A 27,823-nucleotide genomic window follows, 5' to 3' on the forward strand; every position below is an offset into this window, starting at 1 on the left:
GGCTCAAGTATGACGGACTATTAGTGTAATAAATGTGGGCTATAGATGCCTGTGATTTATATATATATATATATATATATATATATATATTTAGGTATGGTATTTTGTTTTGTTTTTTTAAAACATATGAGCTCTTGCCAAAAATACTGCACTGCTATATGTTTTTTTTGTTGTTTTTTTTGTTTCGTTTTGTTTTTTTTGTCCCGTTTGGATCTATAGCCATCAGAATTGTTGTCTGAAGGCCAAGAAAGGTGCCAAGCGGATTTACTTTACCAATTGGATCATCATGGCCTTGCCATATTGGTCCATTTGATTGACCTTCATTATAATTATGTATTTATTTTATTTTATTTTTGGGACAGACATGACTGGGGGATCGGACAGTGAGAAAGAATTAAAGAAAGAGAGGAAAAGAAAGAAAAAGAGGGGAGAAGAGATGGTGAGAAAGGGGGAAAAAATAAAGCAACCCCCCCCCCCCCCCAAAAAAAAAAAAGAAAAAAAACACCTGGATCACCTGTATGGGGATAAGAAAAAACAGAACAGAAAACAAATAAAAAAGAGCAACAAATAAATACAACACAATCACAATAAACTAGCTAACAGTAGATAACAGTAGATACTAAGTATTACATGTTATTGTGCAGTATGCAAGATCGACAGCGCACAATGTGCTTTGAGGTAGCAGCCAAGAAAGGTGAAGTTTGTGTCTGTGAACACCCGTGTGTACACCTGTGTGCACACAGTTGTGCATCAGCATGCTTGTATTCAAAAGGTTTCTCCATGTAACGATCAGCTAGGGAGTGTGGGGAGCCATAGCCCCATTCCCCAGGGAATGAAGCAGGTATGGAGGAGATCCAGGCCCCAGACATCCAGAGGCCCCAGAATACAAGGACCCAAGGAGGACCACCAGGGGGGCAACCGTGCCACCCTACTGGGAAGAGCTGAAGGAGAGCCCCAAACGAGAGGTCACCCAGCAGCCACGGAGCCAGAGCGGGTTGCAGTGACGTGCCCACGGGCTCTGCACTGCTATATGTTAATATGAACTCAATTTTATCATTTGGTGCCTTTCACCTAATGTTGCTCAAGTACTCACTGTGGTTTATAAGAACTGGATATTTACATTTTGTTTTAATTATTGGTGTTAATTCAAATTAAATTTTGTATTACCATTGAATTACCACTGCAAATTACCAATTCACCTGGCTTATCGAGCTAGCGTTAGCTGATAACTTCCCAATTTCACCCTCTTGTCCAAACATGATTACGTCAAGTATAGAAAAAAGAAAAAAAGACAGCAATGCCCAAAATAGCAACTGATGTCAGACAAAGACACAAACTCTGTGGTTTGTTACACCAAAGTTCATCTCACAAGAACAACTGACAATCACGTATACCGATTTAAGAAACTACACAAAGATTCATCTCATTATTTTTATTATTATCTACTCCAGTCCAGGGTAGATTTTGTGTGGGTGATAGCATGACTCACAAAGCAGAGGACAGTGACAGTGACATCAAAGCTTATGTCAAACGCTGCAGCAAGGCTAGGGCTCCCTTAAAGCTGGGCCTGGAGAGGATGACTCAGGAAGCGGAGACGGGACACAATGTAAGAACACTTTGAATTGTCAGAATACGGTTAACTCTGAAATTCATAACCATGATGCAGTATGTGGCACAAGGCATGAGTGCACCACTTGTGACACAATGAGATCAGTTTACATCACCGACTGAAAGACAGAAACGAGCTCTGGGATGTGAACTTGAATACTCTCAGCTTTGTTTTAGCAGCTCTGAGTGGAAACGCAATAATGAAACACAATAACAAAAAGTCTTTCAGTGAAGTTATTATTGCAAACCAGCTCAGTAAGCTGCACCACAGTCTATTGCCAGCATTAGAAGCTGAATACACTTATATCTCTTTTCAAATTTAAAGTAATTGAAACTAACTAATTGTGCTGATTATTTTATTGGAAAAGCAAGAATTTTTGTTTCTGTTTTGTTTGGTAGAAAATTAATTCAGTCAAATCTGGTATTCATTTTTATAAAAGTTTATATTTGGCAGCAACAGGCATCAGTGGCAACAGACCTTTTAATTTAGTTGAGGTGAGGCGGGACGCAAAGAAAATGTGCAGCTGATGTGGACAGGCCAAAGAAGCTTAAAAAGAGCACCTTAGATGAGATTAATCAATTGGATGTATAGACAGCTGAGCCATCAGCTGATGAGGCTGGCATTGTGATCGCCTGATCTGCTGGGATTTGTTGACTGCCTGAACAAACACTAAGCTCCATTTATGTCTTTGTGCCTGATATTATGAACATTTTGAATGGTTTATGTTAATGAGTAATGTCTACATAGCTGCTTTGGCACTTGTGTTTTGATATTGTCACTCCCACCAGGGATAAAAACAGACTGGGAGAATAATAATTCCCTGTGGGTGAGCTGAGACTCCTACCCGTCAGCTGCAATCCTATATAAGCAGCAGCCACAATAACAATAAGTAGCAGCAAGTGACTGCTAATATTACATCTAATTTTTGCTTCAGCACCACAAAAGGACACGTTCAGCACTGTAGATAAAGACATCGTTCTACGTAAAGTTAGATTCAGAGTTTCAGTTGGTTTATTGTATTTCCTTTGTTGGTTTCCTGGCCTTTGCTTCCTTCGGTAGATTATTCACCCATCTGTGTGACCTTTTAAGCAAACTTTCCAATACAATATGCTCAGTAAGACATCTGTTCAGCAAATCAGCTAGAGCTGACACTACTTAAAGCCATGTCATTGTTGTGAAGATAAGATATGAAACTTCATTGATTGTGACCAGAATTACATTTGTGCTTCTCCAAAAGCTAGATCATGTGTTCTAATTAAGGAGACCTAACCGGCTTGAAGAGGTGTCCTTTCCAGTGGCAAAGCCTTCTCTTCTTTAGTTAACCATGCCTGGGTCATGACAACTTTCCTCCAAAGACCTCAGTGGTCAATGATCTAGAATAAGACAAACTGTCTGCAGGAAGAAATTCAGGCCTCCTCCTACTCATGTACAGATCACGCAGTCCTGAATAAGAGCAAAGGGTCAAAGCAACAACTTGCTAAAATCAATGTTTATGTGACTACTGTGAGAAAAAAAAAGAAAACAAACAAAATATCTCTATCTACACATACATATACACACACATATATATATATATATATATATATATATATATATATATATATATATATATATATATATATATATATATATGTATATATATTAGTGCTGTCAATAGATTAAAAAAAATGACCTGAAGTTACTAAACTTCATGAGTGTATGCACTCACTCCAAGAACCGTATGATTATAAATATGCATATAAATATGCTACGATGAGATAGCTGACTTCATCTAACTAGCAAATGTTTTCCAGGCTACGTTGGTGATGCAGTTTTTTTTTTAAATGATATTTAAAATGATATGATATATACACTGCAATCATTGAGTCCATCCTCACCTCCTCCATCACCGTGTGGTACGCTGGAGCCACTATCAGGGACAAACAGAGACTGCAGCGTGTTGTGCGCTCTGCTGAGAAGGTGATTGGCTGCAGACTCCCATCTTTGCAGGACCTGTACACCTCCAGGACATTGCGGCGTGCAGCTCGGATCTCAGCTGACCCTTCTCACCCTGGACACAGTCTGTTTGACCTGCTCCCCTCAGGCAGGAGGCTCCGGTCCATCCGCACCAGAACCTCTCGCCATAAGAACAGTTTCTTCCCCTCTGCTGTTGGACACATGAACAATAACCATATGACTGTCCCCGCCACTAACACATGACCCTACGCTGTGTTCACTGCATCATTCCATGTTTGGCACTGATCACCACCTGCACTCATGTATATATCTTTCAACGTAGCACTCTTAATTCTTACTCTCATGTATATATCTCATGTATATCTCATGCACATATCTTTCCACGTAGCACTTTTAATTCTTATCCCTACTTTTATTTTTTCCATGTCTATTTAAGTGTTATTTATGACACCATGTTTGCACTGAAGCACCGCAGCAATTTCCTAATGTTGTAAACCTGCTCAACATTTGGCAATAAACCCCATTCTGATTCTGATTCTGATTCTAAAAAAAATATCATTTATTTATGTATGATATTTTTGTCATGCGATTTTAAAGCCGGTCCTACAACCGCATCCAAGAATAACATCTCAGAACTGTCGGTGAAAATTATTCTTGGAGCTAGGTTTAATTGAGCTGCATTTTAAAGAGGTGCAATTTCACAATTTGTGTATATTTTCTAAGTTCACTATTTTGTCATGTGTTGAGAAAAACACAGATTTAAAAATTACATGGTCTAATATTTACATTTAGCATAACTGCAACATGCTTTTTTTCGTTTTTTTTTTTTAAAGACTCGAAAGGACTTGAAATTCAAAATTTCAGACTTGTGACTTGACTCGGACTTTTACACCAGTGACTTGAGACTCGACTTCTGACTTGCCTGACATTACTTGAGACTTGACTTGAGACTTGAGACTTGCAAAACAATGACTTGGTCCCACCTCTGCTCTCTACTGACCTCCTTTGTATTTAATGATGAGGATTTGAAACATACATTTCAAATTTGTATTCTCAATAATCTCAATCTGCTGCCACTGATTTTCAGTCCAGGGCCTGTTCAAATTGGCATACTTCATGTTTCTTTTCCTTAAGAATGGCTTCTTGACAGTCAACCTTCCACTGAGATTTCTGGTGAGGCTTTGGCAGAGGTACCACTTGCTGGCCAGCCATCTGCTTAGGGAACCAGGCCAGCAAGGGGGCCCGGAGGGCTGAAATAACAGGAGGAGAGAGCTGACCGCCCTAAGGGGGCCCAACTTGACTCTATGCTCTTCTGTTGCAAGTGACAAGGATGATTTAGTTAAAAACAAACATAACGGCAACAAAGAAAGCCACACAATGGAAATGACGTGGAGTTATTCTTCTGGGAGGAAAAAACGTGAGAAAAAAATGAGAGAGAGGATAAAAGAAAAGGAATACAGATATGAGTAGGGATGGGTATCGTTTAAGTTTTATCCGATACCGGTGCCAAACCGGTACTTTTGAAACGGTGCCGGTGCATAAACGGTGCTCGAACCGGTGCTTAAAGAATGGAGAACACAAAATTGGTCCAAAAACCTCTCATGTTCAGCTGTTTTTTTGTAAAATGATAACAATGTTAGCCTTTTCTGCAGCTATGGGGCATATATGGTATCACTCTTGGCTGGAAGCAGTGCTTAAACAATGGAAAAACACAAACTTTGTCCAAAAACCTCTCATGTTTAGCTGTTTTCCACTTTTTCTTTGGTCATTTTAACCTTTTTGGCCAGGGTGAAGGGAGCATCTGCCATCAAACAAGAAGACAGCCGCATGTAACTACTACGGTGTTTGCTAGTTCACCTTGCATGCATTAATTTAATAACGTGGTTAGCCTACTCAACGTAAATTATACACGAACAACATTAAGCTAGGGCTGCTCGATTATGGCAAAAATGATAATCACGATTATTTTCACTGAAATTGAGATCACGATTATTTGACGATATTTATTTAACCCTTTAAGACCTACCAGAGAACCAAGTCCACCAGAGCTTATATTATTTTTTTTTTACATGTTGTAGTGCCATTTGTGGGAGCATTTCAAGTTGCTATACATCAATACAACTGTTATAGCCCATATTTTAATAATATGTATGCATTAAGTCCATAGTAATTATATAAATTGCAAAAAAGTGCAATAAACTACAAAAAAATTTGAAAATCGCTTTTGTTTTGTTTACATATATTTCTACTTGGAGAAATTTAAGAGGTTTATCCCTCAAAACTTTAAATACAATAAAGTTGCAAAAAAATAGTTTCCCACCACAGGAAATTTATTTTGAGTGTCTTCATAGTTTTATTTTGGAGATACAGCAATTTTTATATACTGCAGGAAAAACAAAAAACAATCCTATGATGCAAATTTGCAAAGAAAACAGCATGTGCATCATTTCACTGTGGGAAGTGTTACGAACAGCTGATAGGAACGGCAAAGCGTGTTTCTGGAATATTATGTTTTTGTTCCTGCAAGCGCTTTTTATGCAATTTTTGCAAAGCTATATGTGGAACGAAACCGTGACCGAGGACAAGCTGATGGCATCAGATGTAAGTACAACTCCTCCGGTTTCATATGCAAAACAAATTATTGCGCTAGCTTACACGGTTCAGATTCTACAGGGATTTAAAAATAGTTACGCAAAACGGAGCAAAACGGAGCGTGCTGCTCTGACCGGCTTTAAAGGGTTAACAATAACTTTAAAAAAATAATATAAAATGGTGTGCAACACCACTGAAGTTTTTTTGTTTTTTTAAACTCTCTTTTCAACCAACGGCAGTCACTCTCCAAATAACTTCTGCTTAGCTTTCCGAGCTTCCCTCGGGTCCTCTTAATCAGCGGTCTCCACCCTTTTTTGCGCCACGGACCGGTTTATGCCCGACAATATTTTCACAGACGGCCTTTAAGGTGTCGCGGATAAATGAGGGAGGGGCTAATAATCGGCTCAGTCATTTTTAATGATCGTTGAAAGCCCAGATCGTAATCGTGATTAAAATTCGATTAATTGAGCAGCCCTACATTAAGCTACTCACGCAGAGATGAACGGCTGCTGCTGCCATCATCATCCGTCATCATTTCTGCTACACTGGCAGGGCTAGGGGCCAGGACTCTCCTCTTCGTGTTTTTGGGGGATGTTGCTAACTCCGGGTCCGATAACAGGCAACCCACCCGGAGTAGATGTGCACGGTGTGAGGTCTCGCAGCAAGCTATCAAATACGGCGCATTTCTCGGCTTTAAAAAAAAACGCTATGCGTCGCCAGGTGTTTCATCGGATTTGAGGTGTTACCTCCTTTGACAGTATCACAGTATCAGCTTAAAGCACTTGTTGCAGGCTGCTGAGTTTGCATATTTTGCTGTGAAGTACAGCCAGAATTTTGACCGCTTTGCCTTGGGCATTTTTAATCTGTAGCTCTGCTCTAAAAGAACGTACGTACCTGGCCCCGCCTACTATCCTCGGAAACGTAAAATGATTGGCTAGAATCTAAAGTGTATCACAGCTCAGGAAAAAAAAGCACCGAAATGTGCGCTGCTTTTCGGTCTAGTTACTACTGTTTATGTCAGAACCGGTGCCATAATGGCACCGGATACCGGTACCCATCCCTAGATATGAGGGAAGCAAATAATAGCAAATAAATATATTGCTAAATAACTAAATGCATCTAATTTAGCTTAAAATGTGGGGGAGAAATGTTTCAAGGATATTTCAAAAAGCATCGCATCATTCTTTTGCTTTCCTCTGACATTAAACATTAGTTAATTTAGCCTGCAGAGCAGCCTAAATTAGTTAAGTTACATGGCTGTCACATGACCCGTCACAAGACCCAGTTAAATGCAAGTGGCCAAGACTCAGAGTTGGGACATAAGCAGTCATCTCTGCAGTATAATTGCCAGGTTGAAACAATGTAGACATTAGTTTTATTAGCATTAACACTTCACAATACTTTTTCTTGGGGATTGTTAAAATAACCATAGTCGTCTCTGGTGTGGTCACAAAAATGTTTTACTTCTCATTTTATAGGACTTTTGTTCTTGGGGTGTCAGAATATTTTTAACATAATGGTGATGAATGCTAGTTGAATGGGTGCCTTGTTTAGACCCATCAGATCCTACATCACCACTGGGAAGGAACAAGCACAGTGAGAGAAGCCGTCACAGTGATGAAAAGCATTAAAAGAAATAAGATTACCGGTAATAAAGAAATCAAAAGTACAACTGTTTGGGTTCTCACTTTAATCAGAATCTGTTGTTATATTTGTGGTTTAGGCAAAGACTAGAACACAATTTCTATCTATCAATGGAGAAATCAAGGTCGTTCCCAAGGATTCGAAAAGATGTTTTTACAATTGAAATTCTGTTCTGTTCTTGTCCAAAAAAAGTATTAAACAGGGGCGTCACTAGGTTTTAAGGACAGGGGGGGCTTAACCCCCAAGAGATGTACACGACATGAACGAACGTAGTGAATGAGCACAAAATTTCACAAACAGAAAACAAAGACTGAGAAATTGTTTTCCTACTTTTTTGGACAGATTAAACATCCTAGGCCACCAATAGATCTATTGTTTTATTTCAGTCTGCTTTATAATACAGTACAACAAAAAAACAGAGGAAATGTGTTTGCCGCATCAATAACAAGAAAAAAAACTGAAAATAAAAAAGTACATTTTTCTGGCTGCAATCACCAGTTACTTGGTGGGTGGAAGCATCAAAGAATGACGTCTGTTTTTAAGAGTGGCAAATCGGTCAATCACTCTGTTGTGACTCAGATGCTGAATCGTGTCTTTTTCAATAGACATGACTGCAAGACTGTGAAGTCTTTTCTGACCCATTGTTTGACGCAGCCAGGAGTGCAGCCGACGCAGTGCACTAAAGGACCGTTCGCACGAGCAGCTGCTGACAGGCACTGTTAGGGTAACTTGGATGGTTGCCTTCAGAGAGGGAAACATGTCTGAATCAAGGAGGTTGTACACAGACAACATATTTTTGGGTGGACATCCAGCCTCTGTTTTCCGGGTAAGAAAGTTTCTGGCCACCAGAACCTCCTCTTTTTTCAGGTCAAGTCTGTAGTGCTTTGCAAGTTCATTCAAGTGTGGTTCACTCAAGAAGTTCTCAGATTCAGGACTACATGCCTGGACACCTTTTAGCAGCCCTGCATCTACACTGCAAAATCTTTGATCAAGCTCGCCAACCATCCGATCCACACAAGGGAAAAGTAACTCTCTTTTCAATGTGTCTGAGTTGTTCAATTCAGTGCGTGAACCCACAGTTGCCTCCAGGACAAAATCCTCCATTTTCCTCTGTTTGTGCCTTGTCTTGGCACCTGGTTCAGGGATACTGTGGGTGTTACACAGGGCCTTGGTTTTCTCATACAGCTCTGTAGCAAATGCATCTGAGTGTTTTCCCTTAATTGTGTCACACACAGCTTGTTTGCAGATAAACGCTTCTGCCAGGTCTAAAGTCTCTTTCTGCAGGAATTTGTGGAGTCCTTCGGTTACAGACAGAATCGACTAAAACATCAGTAGTGCATAGACTGCTGAGAACTTGTAGAGCTTTGCTCTGAGACCAACAGCTATGGGGGATCCAATTGCAGATAGGCACTCCAAAATGGCAGGCAATGTCTCAAGAACTGCACTGATTGATCGCAACTGACATGCCCAGCGAGTGTTTGAAAGTTGCACAAGCTCAGTTTTTGTCAATCCAAGCTTTGCCTGAGTCTCCATGAACTTATGATGATTGACTAGGGAGGTGCTGAAGAAAGAATACACACACTCCAACAAGCTGAAAAGCTCCACAGCCTCTGGGACAGCCTTGCAAGTATTGCACAAAACCAGGTTGAGTTGATGAGCATAACAATGCACATAGATAGCCTCAGGATGAAGCCTTCTAAAATGTGCTTGTACACCTCCAATCATGTCATTCTGGGATGTTGGTGAGATATACTGTGCATTTGATGGGGGATTATGTTTTTGAAGAAAAGCATCAAACTCCTTCAAAAGCTCCATGCACGCAAGAAAATTCCCTCTGTTTGGGCTGTCTTCACCTTCATCATGGCCACAAAAAGGGAGTCCCTGTCTCCCTAACATAGAGGTGACTGCAACAATTCGTCTGAGATACTCTCTTCTTTCGACTATCTCACTCACATTTGCAGTTGCTATCACCTGTGCAACGTTTCCCTGTTTGCTAGTTCCCTGGTAGCTTTTCCATGTAACAACACTGTCCTTATGTGTTTGTGCCATCTCATGCTTGCCAAAGATGACTAAAGCTTTCTTCCAGTTCTTGCAACCGCTACTGACCAAACTATCATGTTTGATGTTTTTGCCAAACACTCTACATGGGAAGCAGAAAGCTGCATTCTGGTTGACTGAATATTCTAACCAGTTGTGCTTTTCAAACCAGCTGTGGTTAAATGCTCGCTTCTGTGTACCAAAAGTATCAGCTGGATAGCTCTTCAGCTTCACCTGTCTGGGCCTTGTGTCTTTGTCACCTAAATCAAACCCTGTAGTAGAATGAGTTGCTGCAGCTGCTTCATCATTTTCCCTCTCTTGGCCTGTTTGCTCTCCTCTCTCTGTAATAACTTGATCTTCCTCTGCCTCTCGATCCATTTGCTGCAGCTCCTCTGTCTCTCCTTGCTCTCTCTGACTTGAACTTGCCTGTTGACCTTTTTCTCCCTCAGCCTCCCCTTCTGCCTCACCCTTCAAGATACATTAAAACATACTGAATTGTAATGTAAATTGCTAATATCATGACTTCTGTTGCTTCCAAATATTTTGAAGTTACAAACATTATATTTTGAGCACGCATGTGACTAAAATGGTTGCAATTTAAAGCCCTGAAAAATATTACTAAATTACTTGAATTGAAGTAATATTAAAATAGAACTCTCAAAAATATGTGAGTCAGGCTAATTTGACTTATATATATATATATCTCTTTGCTCTCTCCACTTTCTAACCTTGACTCTCCTAAATAAAAGCTCAAGTTAAACAGGTCTTATATGTTGTACCGTGACTGAAATGTTTCATATTTCATATCCATATTGAGTCCCATAAAATTCTAATCAGACTGTCTGCATCACAAATGACTCCATCCTTTGACTCACCTCTCCAGCAGACGTCTCTCCCCTCTGCCTCTCTGTGCTCCTCTGCCCTGACTCCTACAGGTTAATGGGGATGGAGTGATTATTATTATTTCCACTGATGATAACCATACCACAGCTCGATTTTTCAGAGCTAAAACGAGTGACAGAAATTAACATTATGCTAACAATTTAACTTAGTGCGCTAGCCAGGTTTTTATTTATCAAAATGGGGAGCACCTGGTTCATTATTTACATGGGACTCCGCTGTTAGCTGGAGCTAACTAATTGTTACTACCAGCCAGTGATGAAGACTTACTTTCTTGAAAAACTTGCGTATATCCATGATTTCTTGCCGTTTGCCACATGTACGCTAGTGTGTCCGCAGGTGTATACGAGCGGAGTGTAAAGTAGCAGTGAAAACGAGGACTGGATTTTCAGTCATGTGGATGTCCCCTGTGAACAACTGGAACGGATTGGATAACGAAGCACTGACGCTACCTTAACAATGTAAAGCGAAAGGGACCAACCGAGTTATGATCATATTTGTGTGAATAGCGACAGGTTTATATTATTATTTCTTTAGACTCATATTCCTGCATCTTTATATTGAATTTGTCTGCAAGTTCTGTAAAAAAACAAAAATCGAATAAGTTTTTAAAAAAAAACAAAAAAACCCGCGCCAAATTATTTAGGGGGGCTTAAGAATATTTTAGGGAGGCTTCAGCACCCCTAAAATAGGCCTAACGACGCCACTGGTATTAAAAATTAAAAATGAAAACATGCAGCTTGAAAAACAAAAACCTATCTTAGCTCAGTAGATTAGTCCTGTCATGACTTGATTTCAGGTTTGTTGGAAGTGACCCAGTCATGGTTAGTAGGAGTAGCAATAGTTGTGTTGTTAACATGATGCTGACCCCAATGAGCAGCATGCACATGGACAAGTGGTTGCAGAGAAACAGATCTCATTCAAACTTCTCTTCTGAATTTACTTGAGCCCACAAAGCATAAAATTAAATTGTACTTAAAATTTCAGCTCAGCATCTGTCATAACGCACAAATACCCACATCCTACATTAAACACAAAGACTAAATGGCTCGTTTACAGTTACAGTATACAGAGATACAACGAGCCCTTGAGTAACAAAAGATTAAACTGAGCCAGACAGATTTAAGTTATACACACCAGTGACCTACCAAATGGATGTAATACTGCAATCCTCTGCAGCTGGGGGGGGGCTGTGTTTGATTTAATGATCTCAACTTTATGAAATTGATTAAATGCATTCTGTGAAATGATGCCTGTGCATTTTTGCCCCTCAGACAAAGCTCCTGTACTCATTGCCTGGGGCAGAAGGAAGCACCAGAACCACCAAGGAGAGTGTCACACTGAGGTATCCAACATTAACATTGACACAGTGAAGTTTTTTTTTTTCTATCAGTGACTTTAAGCAGCAGAGCTCAGCTAATGATAAGACCAAAGAAGAATTTGCTACTCAGGAAATTGAAGGGCAGAAATGCCAGAAAGGGAAAATCTAACATTATGATAATAACAGTTCCCTGATTTTCATAGTATAAAGTTGTTCTTTAAATGCCCAAAAAGTTAAGGTGTAGTTAAAATGTGCAGATCTGCAAAGCGCTTTTATAGAATTGGAGGTAATTTATCTGAATTTCAGAAGCGGGACCACACCTCATACATTTTCCTTCTGGTTTTATGCCTACATATGCCTTCCTGCAGTGCAGACTGGTTGTTGTCATTTTTGCCGTCTCAGTCCCAGATCTGTTTTTATTCCGTCTTTCTCTTTCAATCTAATCAACGATGTAGTCCCTGCTAGTGAATTGTATTTAATGTAGTTAAGCCCCACGATTTGGCCTTCTTTGCACATGCTTACTGTTTCTACCTGACCACTGCATGGTATTTATTTCAAACAGCTAAGAAAGAATGGATGAATGTACTATATCTCAATTTAGCAGGTTCATCCATATTTCTTAAGCTGACATCTGAGATATTTAGACAAACTATCTCTATAAGTCTCATCAAAATAAGTCGGTCTCTGATTAGTTGACCTGTAATCCATCCTAAAGAATGTCTTAGTTAATGGCTTAATAAGATGAATCCTGAGGTCAGAGCACTTCCTAGGATTTTAAAGGTTTTTTTTTTCCTAGGTGGATCACAGAGGGGGACATGCCAGCAGGGAAAAGAGCAGCAGATATGTCTAAACATTTGACTAACAGCCATATGGCAAGATAAATCTTTGGGTTCAATTTCATAAAAATAAAAAAAAAGAGCATCTGTTGTGATAAACATGCACAGCAAGCTAGATGCTCTGGCTACAAATTGTGTGCATGCTTTGGCATCTCTTACACATACTTTTCTTTCCTCATATACACCCCAAACCTTTGCAGATATTGATTATGTAACAGTGCCAAAATGGTCAAGCAATTACTTTTGTGTCATTCACAGATGTGCCTTTTTAGAGCTACAGTAAGACATGACAGCACATTTACAGAAAGCTATGCTAGCGTGATATTTAGCACCAGCAGCTCTTAGGCATAGAGGGAAATGTTATAAGATGATGGTGGCTGTCGTAGTGGCTCCCTCCATTATGGGTTCACCTCAGTAAGGATGAGCGTGAGTTTGTTATTTGCACACTTAATTCTTTATTATCAAAATTTTCTATACACAGTTTATCCTTACTCCACTTAATATGCCCGGCCATGGAGCATTGACTGTTCGTGAATGCACGCAGCCCTCAGTTGTGTCTCTGCCTCCATCTCTGTACCTACTATATAAGAAGAGAGCAATATTAGCTGAAAAGACACCCTTCTCAGCTGGCACTGCTCCCAAACCACACACCTCCACATCTACAGCAAAGCCAGGAAACCACACCTCACTGTCACAGTGACTTATACTGGTTTTCCTGGCTCAAACCATACTATGCAAACCAATTTTTCTATGCAGTAAAAACCCTGCTTGTATGAGGTGATGTCATGAAGTACCAGGACTCCAACTATAACAATCAGAAACCTTAACTGATTTGAATTTGATCGTTTCTTTAAGGTCATCACATCTGGGCTAATTTTAGTCCTGTTCAAGTCCTGTTCTATCACCATGCACTTTTGAGTCTGTAATAAGTGCTGGATTTCCTCTGATATGTTAAACAGCTCTTAATTATTTATTATCATTATTATTTTTAATAATTTCAGGAAAGGAACAGGATGACAAATCTGGTGAGAAGGGTGGATGGTAATGGACATTTTATATGTTTGGCGAGAGAACTTTCAATTTCATGCACAGCATGATGGAAAGCTGGCATGAAGTGCAGTTCATCTAGTTTCCATTGCATGTTTTTCAGGATGTTACAGTAGAATCCTATGTTAAGACTCGAGGTGTGCCACCAAATAAATGTTAGATAATAGAATCAAAGTCAAAGTCAACTTTATTTGTCAATTCTGCCACATGTACAGGACATACAGAGAATAGAAATTTCGTTAATAGAATAAGCATGCTCCAGTAGCCAAACAGCTGTTGCAACTGGTAGTCTCTTGAAACAGCAGCAGCACCACCCTGAAGGTTAGATTGGTTAAATTGAAATCAGGTAATGTGGTTATGATTTCTTTAAAATGGCAGAGTCCCCTAACTCCAAGTTCACATCCTCCCTCAGGCAGTTTCACTGATGATTTTAGCACTGCCTTTACAATGTTACAAGTGATCATCATGACAATAAAGGAAGCTGTTTGCTACTTCTATCAGTGAGATTGGTACACATGTTATCATTTGTTGTTTTTGACAGCAAAATCTGCTCCCCACCCCCCGGCCCCGCCACCCCACATCACAGCATGCACATCTTCCCACTTATTTTCCAAAATTATTTCCATAATTTTTATTTTGTTGAAAAGTGAGTTTATGCACAAGAGCTGAAGATTGAGATAGAAATTCATTGTATGAATGTCTGAGGGTGTTGCTAGACGTAGACTCTTTCTGGGGTTTTTACCTACAGACTGTAGGTTTTCACCTGCAGCGTTCACAATAATCTATTTCCATTTGCTTCAGACTTATTCTATATTTAAAGTGATACCAAAAAGTTACTTTGTTTAAGCTAATGTGACATTTACAGAAAGGAAGTTCCACCATATCCATGGCTCACATGTTAGTTATGTGGTCAAATTAAAAAAAAATTAAGTTTAAGACATCTAAGAGGAGCAGGGAGTGTGCCCACACACACATTGTTGCTCAGTGCAGCAACATAACAGACAACAGTAATGTCATAGTGTGAGAGGAGAAAGGGTGAATCTTTGCTATGTGAACGTTTACCTATTTGAAATTGTTTTGATTAAAAGGGAGCAGTATTACAAAGTACTACTTCCAAAGAGTCAAGAGACTCAGAAAGATGCAAGCACAACAGAACTAAGTCAACAGATAGCTCCAAAGTAAAGAAACAGTCTATGATGTTGAACAAAAATCAAATAAACAAAAAAAAATACTGAAAAATCTGAAAGCATATCTTACATTTAAGTATACTCCATCCAACTGTTGTTTAGAGATTTAACTAATTGTCTTGCTACCTGGTTTAAGGGTATAATGATAGCCATTATTGGTGAAGGCCATCTTGGTATTGTGGAACTGGATTTGATGAATGACGTATGGATCAAGAAACTGCTCTAGCATACACTGCTTTAGCTTTCATTTTCTATTTTAATTACATAATCCATCCACTTTCGATGTGAAAGAGTATTCAACAGCTTCGTTTTCACTCTCAGCTCTCTCTTTTAACCACAACAGACTGACACAGGATCCAAATTACTACAGATGAGTTTGAATCAGCGTAATTGTTACTCTTTGAGCAAATTTAAGGTCACTAAAAACTCATTGCTCCAACCTTTAGGGACAAATAATGTCCATTAATGTCAGTAAACTCAGTTACTGGATGGCTGATGGACCAGCCAACCGAGAAGCTGACTTCAATACATTACTAGGATACTAACTCTGTATATACTGAAACCAGTTTCCACATTTCTCATAATGCTGTATAATAATAATACGACACAGACCAGACCTTCAAATGCATTAATTTCCATTTTAATAATGGAAGCGTCCTTTTAAACTTAAATGTGTAGGTGGCAGGAACAGGTAACATGTTACTGTTTAGTTTGGTTAACTGCTTTGAACCTGGTTAGATGATAGGGCAATTAATAATTGCATCTCCTTCCCAAGTTTTGAAAGTGAGAGTTAAACCCGGTGTTTGTTTGTGCTACAATGTTAGCAGCTAGCTGTTTATGTTCCAGACAGCCAGTAAGGGCTTCCCTGCCCTCAGACTTAAAGACATTTAGGTTTGGTCAATATCGTTTCATCTCTGGTTTTAGACAAATTAACATTTGCTGCCAGGAAGCTCTTGTTTCACTTACAGTAAGCTAACATGTTCTTCTGCCCATCTATACTCTGCTACTGTGTTACATGCACCACTCCATCTCTTCCCACTCAAACACATCCATCTATCTCCAGTTGAATTGACAGTATCCTAAGGAGAATATGCCCGAGGTCCATTTCCCAAGCAGATATATAGATATATATATATCCAGATATATAATCTCTCCAGTGAGTGCTGCATCCACTCCAGGGTCACCTCCCAGTTGGTCATATGAACCCTTAAAGTAAGGCATCCAGGAGGCATCCTGATCAGATGAAGCAACAGAGGTTTGACTCTAAAGTCCTCACCCTAACCTAAAGCTGAGCCCAGATATCCTATGGAGGAAACCAACTTTGACCCCTATTACCCCAAACCCCATTTTTTCAGCCTCTACCCAGACCTTGTGACCACAGGTGAGGCAAATTGAAAGCTTCCTCTTCAGAATGAACTCTCTCTCTGAGCTCACTGCAGTGTAGGCAAAGAAGAGAAAACTAATATGACCACAAATGAGCGCAAACTGCAGTAGAGACTCGTACACTGTGCTGAAATGAAAATGTGCATAAATTAGGTAAATAAATTCATTTTTCCCCCCCTTTGGTTTCTTGAAAAGGTGAGGGGTTTCATTCCCAGCCCCCCGTTCTTCAGCAATCAGGAAATGTCAGCATGTGTTACAACCATCTGAAGCTCCAAATACACACCAGAGAGTATATTTCTATATGAGTGCATTAAAACCTCAAGACTTTTGTGTGAAATGTTGATAGACTCTTTGGACCCAGAATACAACCTAAACAGGAATGAAGTAGATACTTATGGTTAGGAAAAAAAATCTTAAAACAACTGAGGAAATAAAGAATTCAAAGTAGGCTGACATTTTTAAAGTAAACAAATTCCTTATACAGTAGCAGTGGATGAGGATTCATTTGTCTACACATGTGTAATAGTCCTGGCTGGTCTAAAACCGGGACATGGGACAAGATATGTAGAAGCAAGAAATCTTTAAGATGAAGGTTTTACTCATTCCAGGCGATCAGTTGCTGTTGACCTCATCAAGCGGTTACCGGTCAAAGCCAATTAGTCTGATGACACACAGGAAGACGAAGAATTTCCATCACAGGGTTGTCACTGTGTAAAAGGCTGATACTTTATTTAGCTTGCCATTGATTAGGTGCAGTGTTCCACTCAGACTTGACTTTCACCTTCCTATACGAGACACAACAATTTAATCAATTGATGAACTCCCTGATGCGCAATAAAGCCTCAGCAGAAAAGCCGGCATATTAATGCAATCACTCATTTAGAGACATTTATTTAAGACTCTTCTTTATAAATAAGGGCTGTTAATTTGTTAGAAGTTACTAAAACAAAAACACGGGCAAGACAACACTAGTAGAAACCCTGTATATGTATAATCTGTGAAACATTACAATATGAATTACTCAAATCAGAGTCCGTGTAACTGTGAGTGAAGTTCAAAGGAAGCAGCTTTTTTGTAAGCTGAAAGTAAAAATACATCTAAGCTTCTAAATTAAAAACATGATGCTCGTGTTTAAGATCAGTAAGGAAGACCTGTCCCTTATTTTCAGTCTCTGTGGTCTCCTGGTGATATAGGCTTTGCTCGCTGGTCTCTTTTAATCAATTTCCATTTTCCCTCACTGTCAAAATCACCTCATCTGAAAATTAAACATCACTACTCTCTTCCTGCCAATCAGCCTCACAGCCCTTGTTCTATAATTTTATTGTAATCATCCGTCTTCTTGTCTTCTGGGTTGTCCGGGACATTTAATAATCTGCTTACTTTCTAGACCAAGGTCATTACAGTTAAGTTAAACTCAACTAAAAGTGGGCGTTAAAGCATATTTAACATTTGAGACAGAGAATGAACTAGCATTTATATAGCGTTCCCCTAAGCTTACTCCCCCTAGGAGCACTTTAGCATACAAGCCATGCATTCATACATTCATACATAAGATGTTTATCTGCGCTAACAATTCTAGCAAACTTAGACTCTCCAAATATGACATAAAGTATCTCTAATAAAGTAAATAGTTCACAAAAAAGACATGCAAACCAGACGCCAAAAGCGGTGTCTGAAACACGCCTGAAACCGCATTCTCTGGACTCAACGTGTATACTATCTAGAAACACATTTCTCAGTAATATGTATTTTTTCACTTGCACTACTTACATCAGAATCACTTAAAACAAAGAGATTTGCACAGTGGGATATTTCTGCTTGTGCAGTGTAAAATGGTTGCACAGGCTTATAGTATGTAGAAGCCATATGATAGAATACTTATTGAGGTTTTGGACACACTCAAAACACTTGCATACTATTTTAGTTTGAGGTTTGCTACAAACAAATCCTTTTTTTTTTTCATTCTATGTCAGTTGAACAAAAATGTAACATTAAGACAACATGATAAAAGCAACGAAATGAAAAGGAAAAATTTAAAGAACACAATCGCTATGATGTGCTGAATACACTCAGGTCTATCAAACGTGTGAAGAAGTCCATGTTTTTCAGAAAAGTGCATTTGCTTTTCTGGTGAGGTATCAGCATTATTGCACAGGCATAAAAATGCGTAGAGAAAATTTAAATTATTTCCAGATCCAGACAAATTATAAAAATGATAAAGATTAAAATCATGTATTTGTGAAAGTTTCCTGCTTTTGTAGATCCACTGTGATCTGTAAGACATGTCTAACAAGACATATGTTGAAATAGCACTTCTTTTTTAAGCTATCCTGGGTTGTTTATCATCTTTTATAAATAGATTGTTCATTAAATGTAAACATTTACTTTTACATGTACTTTTTACCATTTAAAAGAAAAAAAGAACACATGCAATCATGCCTACTTGAAATCAGATTGCATTATATATTGCCCATTAACTAAAGCAAGTTTGACACCACTGCATTAGTTAGTGTCTGTGTGCATGAAAAAGTTCTCTGTTGAATGTACCCTGCTCTTTTAGAGAACTTTTTCTGCAGTAAATGATTTGGCAAAACCAGCATGTGCAGCTGGAGACACAGTTCAAGCTTCTCTGAAAAGGGCATATGAATTAAATATTGAGCACGAGCAGAATTTTTCTGTAATTAATTTGATTAGAATTAAAGATATCTCATTCTGGTGTGTCAATAAAGTGGGTCTGATTTACAAACAAGATTTTCCAAAACTTAATTCATTCATGTGGGTGTAAAATAAGCCAGTTCAAACAGCAACCCTAAACACGACTGTCTCACGTTCACGAAGCACATCTAATTGTCTAATCTAACAGCTGCCTACCCTGTGAAGCTACAGCCTCTTCCTCTTCATACAAGCATAATCATCCAAGTAAGAAAATCCCAGCAAGCTGATTCTGTTCATCTGGAGAATCAACTTTTTGAAAACACTACATCCAGATGAACTTTCTGGTACAGGCTGTAAGATTTTTAAAATTTTTAATATCTCACTTTTCAGATTTTTTAGCCAAATAAGCTATTTAAAAGAACATGCTATAGTGAATCAAAGTGTGTACAAAAATGGGGGAAACATCAATCATCAATCATTAATTCTGCCAGTTCAAATGCTGATTTATAATTACTAAAAAAAAAAGTTCATCAGTGTTTCATTAATTTTTATCAAGCTTGAAATGTAGGTACTTCTTTGAGGTATGCACTGGAAGTCTTACTGTATTTGATTTCCAGTGGCAACCTTTCTATTAGCACTCCAAACAAACTCCTATATGAGGAGTCACAGCAAATATGGGTCAGTGTCGTTATCAGAAGCAACCAAAAAAAGGGGGCTGAAGCAGAACGGGGTCAGATAGGACTGCTTTTTTGGTGGCCACTCTGTCAAGCTACTCAAAATAGAGGAAAGAGTAAATAAATAACTAAAAATCGACCCACATGCCCAATCTCTGCCTCTGCGTCAAACCAACATAGGTTCCTGGCTGCTGATAGAAGAGCTTCTACAACACAGCAAAACTGCACCTATTATCAATTATATACTAAAAATGTAGGACTAGGGCTTTACAGCTGCCTGGAATTTATGACGTTTTATGTTAACAGGCAGTGCAGGGTGAAATACAATTCCTCTTATGAGCTACACCAGACTGAGGGTTTTATAATTTTCAACTCCACTCACACTCACTTTGTGGTAAACAACTCTTGCTTTCGGGGTGTGGCAGAAAGACTTGGCACATTGCAGTTGACATCAGAGCAGAGAGAAAAACTTGGCAACCGCACGTTGTCTATAACATTATTGGAAAAATTTGACCTAGACAGATACTGATGATACTAATGTAATTAGACTGGAGGAATCCAGAGGGTATAATGTATTAAGAGGACCATATGTGTGACTTTAGAAAGCTAACACATTAAATATACATATAAAAAAAGAATCTATTTATGTTTTGTGTATCTGAAACAAAAAACTAAATATCAGCTGATATATTGGATTTTACATTAAATCACTTTGAAATCATGTATCTGGATTCTAATATATCTAGTCAGCAGCGTAATGAGAATCCCAGCTGATGGGTTATCATAAATGAGAGTGACGTGAAATATTTTATCTTGCACAAATTTATATTTTGTTTAAATTTGTACCACTTGTTGTCATTGCACAGATTTTGTATCAAGTGCACCATGCAAAAACATTGTTGTGCGTCTGGTGTTGATGCACCAATACTGTTCTTGCTCTAAGAAATGAACGTTATTCTCTAAAGACCAAAACAAAAAAAGAGTTTTTCTTGCAACAGTATGTACGACTCCCTTTCTAAGCCAGCAGTATGTGGCACATCAGGTTGAATTTAATAAAGGTCAGGACCCCTGAAACATCCATTTCTCGATCACTAGAGATGTACTTCTCATGCATTTTTGCTGTTGCTCAGTTGCTGCTATTTGCACTGTTCTGTGAAGTGAGCAGTGCATACCATTGTATGCAATGAAAAGATCAATGGAGTTGATACTAAGATGTTAATGTCCATCGCTCCTGCGTTCCAGTGGGACAATGTGTTACATAATGCAAATATACCATGGTAATGGCTGAGAACTGCATTAAAAAGCATCAGCTTCAGTCTAGAGTCAGGAGAATGACTCTTTGTGAGTTTGCTTGTAGTCTTGAAATGAGCTGACCTTTTCTAGGGAATAACAGCTATTTCATGCAGGTAACTGCTCAACAAACTCAAGTCTCCATACAACAGTATGTACTACTCCCTTAACAAATCAGAACAATTTGCCTCCTACAGGCATGATATAACAAAGGTCAGGACTTGTGAGGCATCTGTTTTTCATAAGAGATGTATTTCTGATCTGCTTGTCCTCTTGCTCAGTTTTGCACTGGAGCTTATTCATTTTCTCTGGTTAGAAAAAAGTTTGGGCTGTTCTGTGAAGGGAGCAGTACATGCCATTGCAGGAAATGTTCAATTCAGCAGAAAAGTAGATGCATCTAGTAAATGATGCAAGTAGTAGATGAAAATTAATATTGAATTAGACCATTAATTGAAAAACATTGCGATTTTTATATACTGAATATCTATATGGGTTCGTTATTAGCAACCATCATTCCTGGGTTTCACGGACTCACTGAATGCAAATGTATAATGTTAAATAACAAACTGATTTTTTTTAAAAAGCTGACAGCTGCTGAATAAAAGGATCATTAAATTTCGCTAGTCTGGTTTCTGAAGGAGTTGAGTGTTTGAAGTTTAAAAACTAGTATACTTTCTCTGAGAAAGTTTCAACAGAAACTGAAGTTTTCAAGCAAAAGTACTGCTCCTTTCATCAGCTTGCACTTGTATCTGTCTGATATGAGTCTCACGTTAATGAAGCTCAATTTTAAAACTGACTTCCTGTTCTTGTTAGACACTTTGTGTTGCTCTGTGTGCACAGGACAGCGATTTAAGTGAGATTTCTTATTCCCCCACATGGAAAAACATTTCTTAGAACACAACTACTCTAACAAGGTTCAGAAAAAAACCGTGGTCTGAACAGTTTCATAGCATAACTGGAAAAAGGGTTTTCTAAGGTATCGGGTAGTACAGTGGACCACTGGAACACAGTGCTGACCTCCATGTCTCTGCTAGATATTCCATTAAAAACTATGAATGATTTTTTCATTGTTATTGGCATTTAGAGAATTTTGGCCAATTTCATGTTATATCAGATGAAACAAAAATCAATGTTCTTCAAATAACAAGCCCATCTCAAAGAGACCAAAACTTCCGAGCAGTAATATTTTAACAAAGAAAACTGAAATGGAGACAAATATGTTAGGCTTCAATTTTCCAAATTGCTTTACGAGCTCACCCTGGTAACCCCAGTGAGAAATATTAAGAAAGTGAACTTAACTTTTTACTGCATAAATGTGGAAGCCTAAAAGGTTTTGAGCCCTTTTTATGATACCAAATTGAAGTAATTTCACATATACCAACAGCACTTCAGTTATTCATGTAGTTTTGAGTCACACTATTACATTTCCTACACTACAGCAGCGGGGAGCAATCTCTGGTAGTTACACCAATCTTGCTGCTGCAGCCCTGTTGTTTGAAACGCCTGTAGGAGCGACCCAGAGACCCTCTCGCTGCTGCCATAGCAACTAGCTAAAAAAAAGCAGCCTGACCTGATGCTAATATGATTTGACAGGCAAGAATGTGTGTGTGTGCATGGGTGTGCATGTGTGTGGGAGGCCTTTTTTTTTTTATTATTGAGAGTACATACTTTCCTGTGTGTGCATGTTCTCTGTGTGTTTCAGTGTGCATGCATGCCTGTGTTTGTATGTAAAGCTCATTAACTCCTCAATGTGCCGTTGCTATGCTTCTTAGCTGAGACTTAAGCAAAAATGAGAGCGGAGACAGCCCTTAGTCCTAGCACTCACCCACGAGGTTAGTGTTTGTGAATATGCTGCACTTAAGTCTCAATCGCTGCAAGTTTTTTTGTTCATGTTTTAAAATTATACAGTATGGAAACCAGTGCTTCAGCACAAAATGACCCAAATGTATCCCCAGTGATCTGATAGTGCTGTTGATCAATAATTACCCCCACTCCAACTGTGGACTTATTATTTTTAAGCTCTGATTAATGGAGAGCATACCAATTGCCCATAGGCAGTGTTACAATATACTTTGGTCCTGTGTTATATTTATCTACATTTTGTTACTTTAGTTGCCATAAACAACCACTTAGAACCAGTTTATTTACTGCCTGCCAAACAAATAAAAGCGAGACTCCTGTATTTCTCAAGCAGGGCGTTTGCTTCATGAAAGTGACCCTTTTGACAGTGCATGACACTAAGCCTGCACTCGCACCTCTTTTGAACCACCCTCATGAAGCAATCCCTTCCCCCAGACATAGATCCCCATGCAGCTACAGCAGTATACATTTGCTAATCCAGGGGACTAAATTACTTTCTGAGAGACAAGCAAAATAATTTCAGTAAAAAGATTTTAGAGGCCATGGCTGCTTACCCGGGTAAACACTGTTGTCCTGTAGTTGCATTCCTCTAATCTTTATGGAGCAAATCTAAAGTTGATGCGATACACACTCACAATGTCCACAATTACAAGAAATGCCATAATTTCTCCTCTGTAAATTCCCCATTTTCTAATATATCCAATATTACTTGTTCTTGTAAAACTGCATGCTACATTAACAGAGCAAATGCTGTGAAACAAATAAAAGATTACTCCCACGAATAAGTGTGAATCAGTGGATGAAGCAGAGTGGACGCATAGTGCATTTCACTTTTGGTTTTAGACTTTTTTTACCCATTACTACAGATAGGGATCTTATTTTCTTTTTTTCTCCCAACAAACTGCTGCCAAAGCAATACTTCTTCCATCTGAATTTTACATGAGATCTTCTAAAAACTGCTGTGAAAACCTTGTTAAGCATTTAGATTTGCCAAGAAATCAGGTATCAAGACAAAATTCTCGCTTCGTTCTCTGTGCCTGTGTAATCCCTGATCCCTATTAAGGATGGTGGATCTTTACTTTACAGGATATTTTTAAAAAAATAAAATAAAAATTGTGGTTACAGGAGAGACATGACAATAACAAGATTACATAAATGCATTTGAATTGGCTGTAGGTTACAGAACAAGACAACTCTGTGCACAAAAACCCAAACATGACCGACAGTTACCCAACCTGCTTTGCAGCAGTGCTGTGTTCTGTTTCGCCTCCCCCTCTCCTGTTCCCAGATCGAGCTGCAATTTGGTAAATTAAAAGGTGATCAAGGGGATTAGAGTAACTACAGACTGTCACATCCCATTTGCAAAACTAACACCAAAATAGCCCCACAGACAGAATAAAGAGCCTTTTATTGAATGTTACTAAACCAGCTGATGTAGAAACAGTATTCTACTTCTTGATCTTTAAGCTATCTTCTCTCTTATGTTTTACAGTAAATCTATACTATAAAGAAAATATGTCACACTTAATTATTACAGTGTGACATGCAGGAGCACACTTGTAAAATGAAAGCAGTATTTTTTCCCCACAGTCTTAATACAGAAATCTTCAAGATTTCAGATCTCCACCAAAACCAACAGGATTCAATTTGTACCCAATTTTTTTTTTCAAATACATATAAATACAAAGAAAACTTTATCAATGAAATACTTTTTGTGTTACCTGTACTTAATTTTATAATAACTTTCTTTTTCCCTCCCCTGATTGGGACACCAGCGGTGGATGATGAAGTCAGTGTCTAGCTCCACTCTGGGTACTTTTTCAGGCAACTGAAAATGAAATTTATTTTAAGTAATATAGTCAGCTCAGAGTTTTGTAAGTTGGTGCAAACTTTGTGTGCTTATTATGAATTTCTCCTTGACCACAATTTGCAGTGCAGTCAAAAGTCTGGAGCTTTCTCTGTGTTATTCTAGCAGCAGTTGTGTAGCTTTCAATGTTCCACAGCAAGAGTAATGCAGTGCAGACTGGATGATTGGCTGGGTAATTGACCTTAACCTGTGTAGGAACCTAATTAGACTACTCTGCACTTGTGATTGCTCCCTAGAGCACTGAAAAACAGCTTAAGACAGGAAATGATATTACTGGACCATTTCCCCCTTTGATCAGGTAATTTCTAGTTCTTAATACAGTACACACAATCCAGACAAACATCAAAACCTCCCAGTTTAGAGTTGGTAAGTCTGTAGCGTGGCACCAAAAACCAAAAACAAACAAAAGAATGGCACTTCTAACCCCCCTGGGTCTTGGACATAAGGTATCTGGTGGTGTCAGGTAATGGCCATAGTAGACAGTAGACAGGGTTTACTGCACTGTGTCACAAATATGTGTTGAACCAGACTGGGCTCTGGGAAGTTTAGAAGCTGGCCAACAAACAATTATCATTTGACAGTGGTTGTGATGCCGAAGGTGGCAGTACTTAAAGTTTGTCAGGTTTAAATGAGAATGGCTACTGGTGTGAAAGGGGAAATGATCTATCTCCAAATTTAACTAAGCAGCTTTAACTCTATGAACCTGAATGAAAATGACAATTAAACTAATAACGAGGCAAAAAAGAGAAAGAAGTGATGCAAGTGCAACAAAAAGGGCCTAATGGAATATGAACCACTGGATTGGGTTGTGGCGATTTTTAGAGACTAAAGATTTGGAAGCGAGCTGTTTTCCAGGTGTGGAAGAAAGGCTGCATTGTAAAAATTATCAGGACACAGAAGCTTTCCTTTGACCATGGTGCTTGACATATGCGGTTATGGCTCGCACTCCCAACTCACCATTGGGAGTGAGAGCTCCCAAGACAGCTGTCTTTTGCTAAATCTAACCAAGTAGCTTTTAGTTTGTGGTGCAGTGGATAAAAGTGACCTGAACAGGACACAAACAGTAGTCTGCCACTCTTCCAACCTCCTTACATCAACTTTGTAAGTCTATCAAATAAAGATTTTATCTCTAAATGCCCAGCATTGCTTCTCTCCCCAAAAGAAACCCTGTGTAAAGTCTGAAGAGAAAAAAAATGTGTTAAGTGTGCATGTTCTACAAAAAGGTTTTTGGTAGATGTAGACATGAATACCAGTAATCAAGATTCCCCAGTATTGCATGAAAATGATTATCAGTGTTAGTGACTACACCTTTCAGTTGTTAATTCTGTGGCTGATCAAGAATAACCTGCAAACACACTGCAATTTAGACCCATATTTACATTCTGACTAAAGCCTTGTCCAGCAGAGATGAGAGTATGTGCTAAATTTCTTCTTTCCCCCCCATCTATCACCTAACCCTCATAAAAATATCTTTCTGATATGGAAATATTTTTAGCTGTATTCTTGCCAAGATGTTTTCTGTTTTATAAACTAAACCATCAGATTGGACTCCAACACCAGTTAATCAGAAATGCTGCATGCAGCTCAAAGACGTCATGCTCTATAAGTGAGATGGAAAATAACCATCAGTCTCCAGCCTCCAGACGAAATTCCGGCAAATTCTGACAGAAGCTGGTACGCAAATCAATCAGCCACTTTGGCAGGCACCCAACCATTATATGATACCATTCCTGATTCTAAAAATCAGGACAGTCAGCTTGATAATGCATTAGTGGTAGGAGGATGAAGTTATGCACTTCATGCTCATGAAATATTAGTGCCAACTGCAACACGGCAGGACTGGTCCCTTCAGTGGGTGTAAGAAGGATGTTTTTTTTGCCAGAGTGGGACAGATGTGACCACTGCTGGCTGAGCTGGCCAGAGTTGAATCAGAGGTCAGCTGCGCAAGACAACAGCATCAAAATGATGGTATAAATTGCCCGACTAGATTGCCTTCGAATTATTTGACAGACTCCCTGCTGGGGTGTAGCTGGCCTCCGAGGTGTCACAACACTGGCACTGATGAGAGTTGGTTAAGCGCCTGGAAGCATGCAGTAGCCCAGTTGGAGCCTATTATTCAATCAATCTTCCCCTGGGTTCATAATAAAGAAATTATTCTGATAAAGAAGGCAGGAGTCCCTTGTTCTCAGATATGAAAAAAATATAAATTGCATAAAAAAGTATCCAAGTTTTTGTTAACTGAACTGTTATGAACGTGTGTGTTTGTTTGTTTGCACAATGGATGTTTTTACATCTTATTAAATTTTCAAACAACAATGGCAAAGATATCAAGAAAGCTCTGCTGGAAACTAGAGGCAACAAATGTTTGTTAAATGTAGCCTCGTAAAAACATTTTGCTTCAAATTTGCCATGTAAAAGATTTCCCATTTTACAATGTAGCAAGAAATAGATTGTCCTCAAGAACAAGAACCTTCCCAAAACAATAACCTGACACTACACTGATATTGATTTCTTGTGTGAACCTTTTTCTTTGATTCTTCTTTGCGTTATTATTTTATCTGACCTCTTGTATTTCTGTGCTTAGGTGGGAGTGGAGAGTTTGGAAATAGGATGCATCTGTTTCCTGATGGACAGCATCTGTATTACATCCCATGTCAGAAGAAAAAACAGGAACCATTTTTATTCCAAAATTCCTACTAATTCCATTCATGGTGAATGAAATTACACACACAGTGTGTAGCTGAATCAAACATTGTGCACAGATGCAGGGCCTATGCTTCAGTTTATTTCTATGTGGTTACTGCATAATTAGCATCCCTACCAAGAATCCATTTCAAAACAGCATGATTTTGTGTTGAGTAATCCCACTTTATGGTAATTATTGAAATGTGTCACCTCAGGCTGTATACACCAGTCACTCCATTAGTTACAACTTGCTAGTACCAGGTTGGACCCCCTTTTGCCT

At 38.8% G+C, this 27,823-nt stretch overlaps 1 protein-coding gene and 1 long non-coding RNA gene across 3 annotated transcripts in view; one reads left to right on the top strand and one right to left on the bottom strand.

The window, feature by feature from the left end:
* The first annotated feature begins 510 nt into the window (after positions 1-510).
* LOC309717535 lies at positions 511-27,665 on the top strand. Its single transcript, XR_014279733.1, has 3 exons — positions 511-1,606; positions 12,013-12,083; positions 27,443-27,665. It is a non-coding gene; the product is annotated as an uncharacterized lncRNA (long non-coding RNA).
* The window catches only part of LOC309717530 (zinc finger MYM-type protein 1-like), a 122,474-nt gene continuing 103,194 nt past the window's right edge, over positions 8,544-27,823 (bottom strand). Inside the window, exons 1-3 of one of the 2 annotated variants that reach the window (XM_082552187.1) lie at positions 11,009-11,330; positions 10,714-10,767; positions 8,544-10,306 (exon numbers count right to left, since the gene is read on the bottom strand). In XM_082552187.1, coding sequence (XP_082408313.1) covers positions 9,122-10,306; positions 10,714-10,767; positions 11,009-11,035 — 1,266 coding nt within the window. In that variant the 5' untranslated portion in view covers positions 11,036-11,330 and the 3' untranslated portion in view covers positions 8,544-9,121. Of the gene's footprint in view, positions 10,307-10,356; positions 10,768-11,008; positions 11,331-27,823 lie in introns of those variants that run through there. The other variant, XR_014279723.1, reaches the window with a different exon arrangement.

The sequence above is a fragment of the Aulonocara stuartgranti genome (assembly GCF_965226115.1).
Source record: "Aulonocara stuartgranti genome assembly, chromosome: 11".
Classification (NCBI taxonomy): Eukaryota; Metazoa; Chordata; class Actinopteri; order Cichliformes; family Cichlidae; genus Aulonocara; species Aulonocara stuartgranti.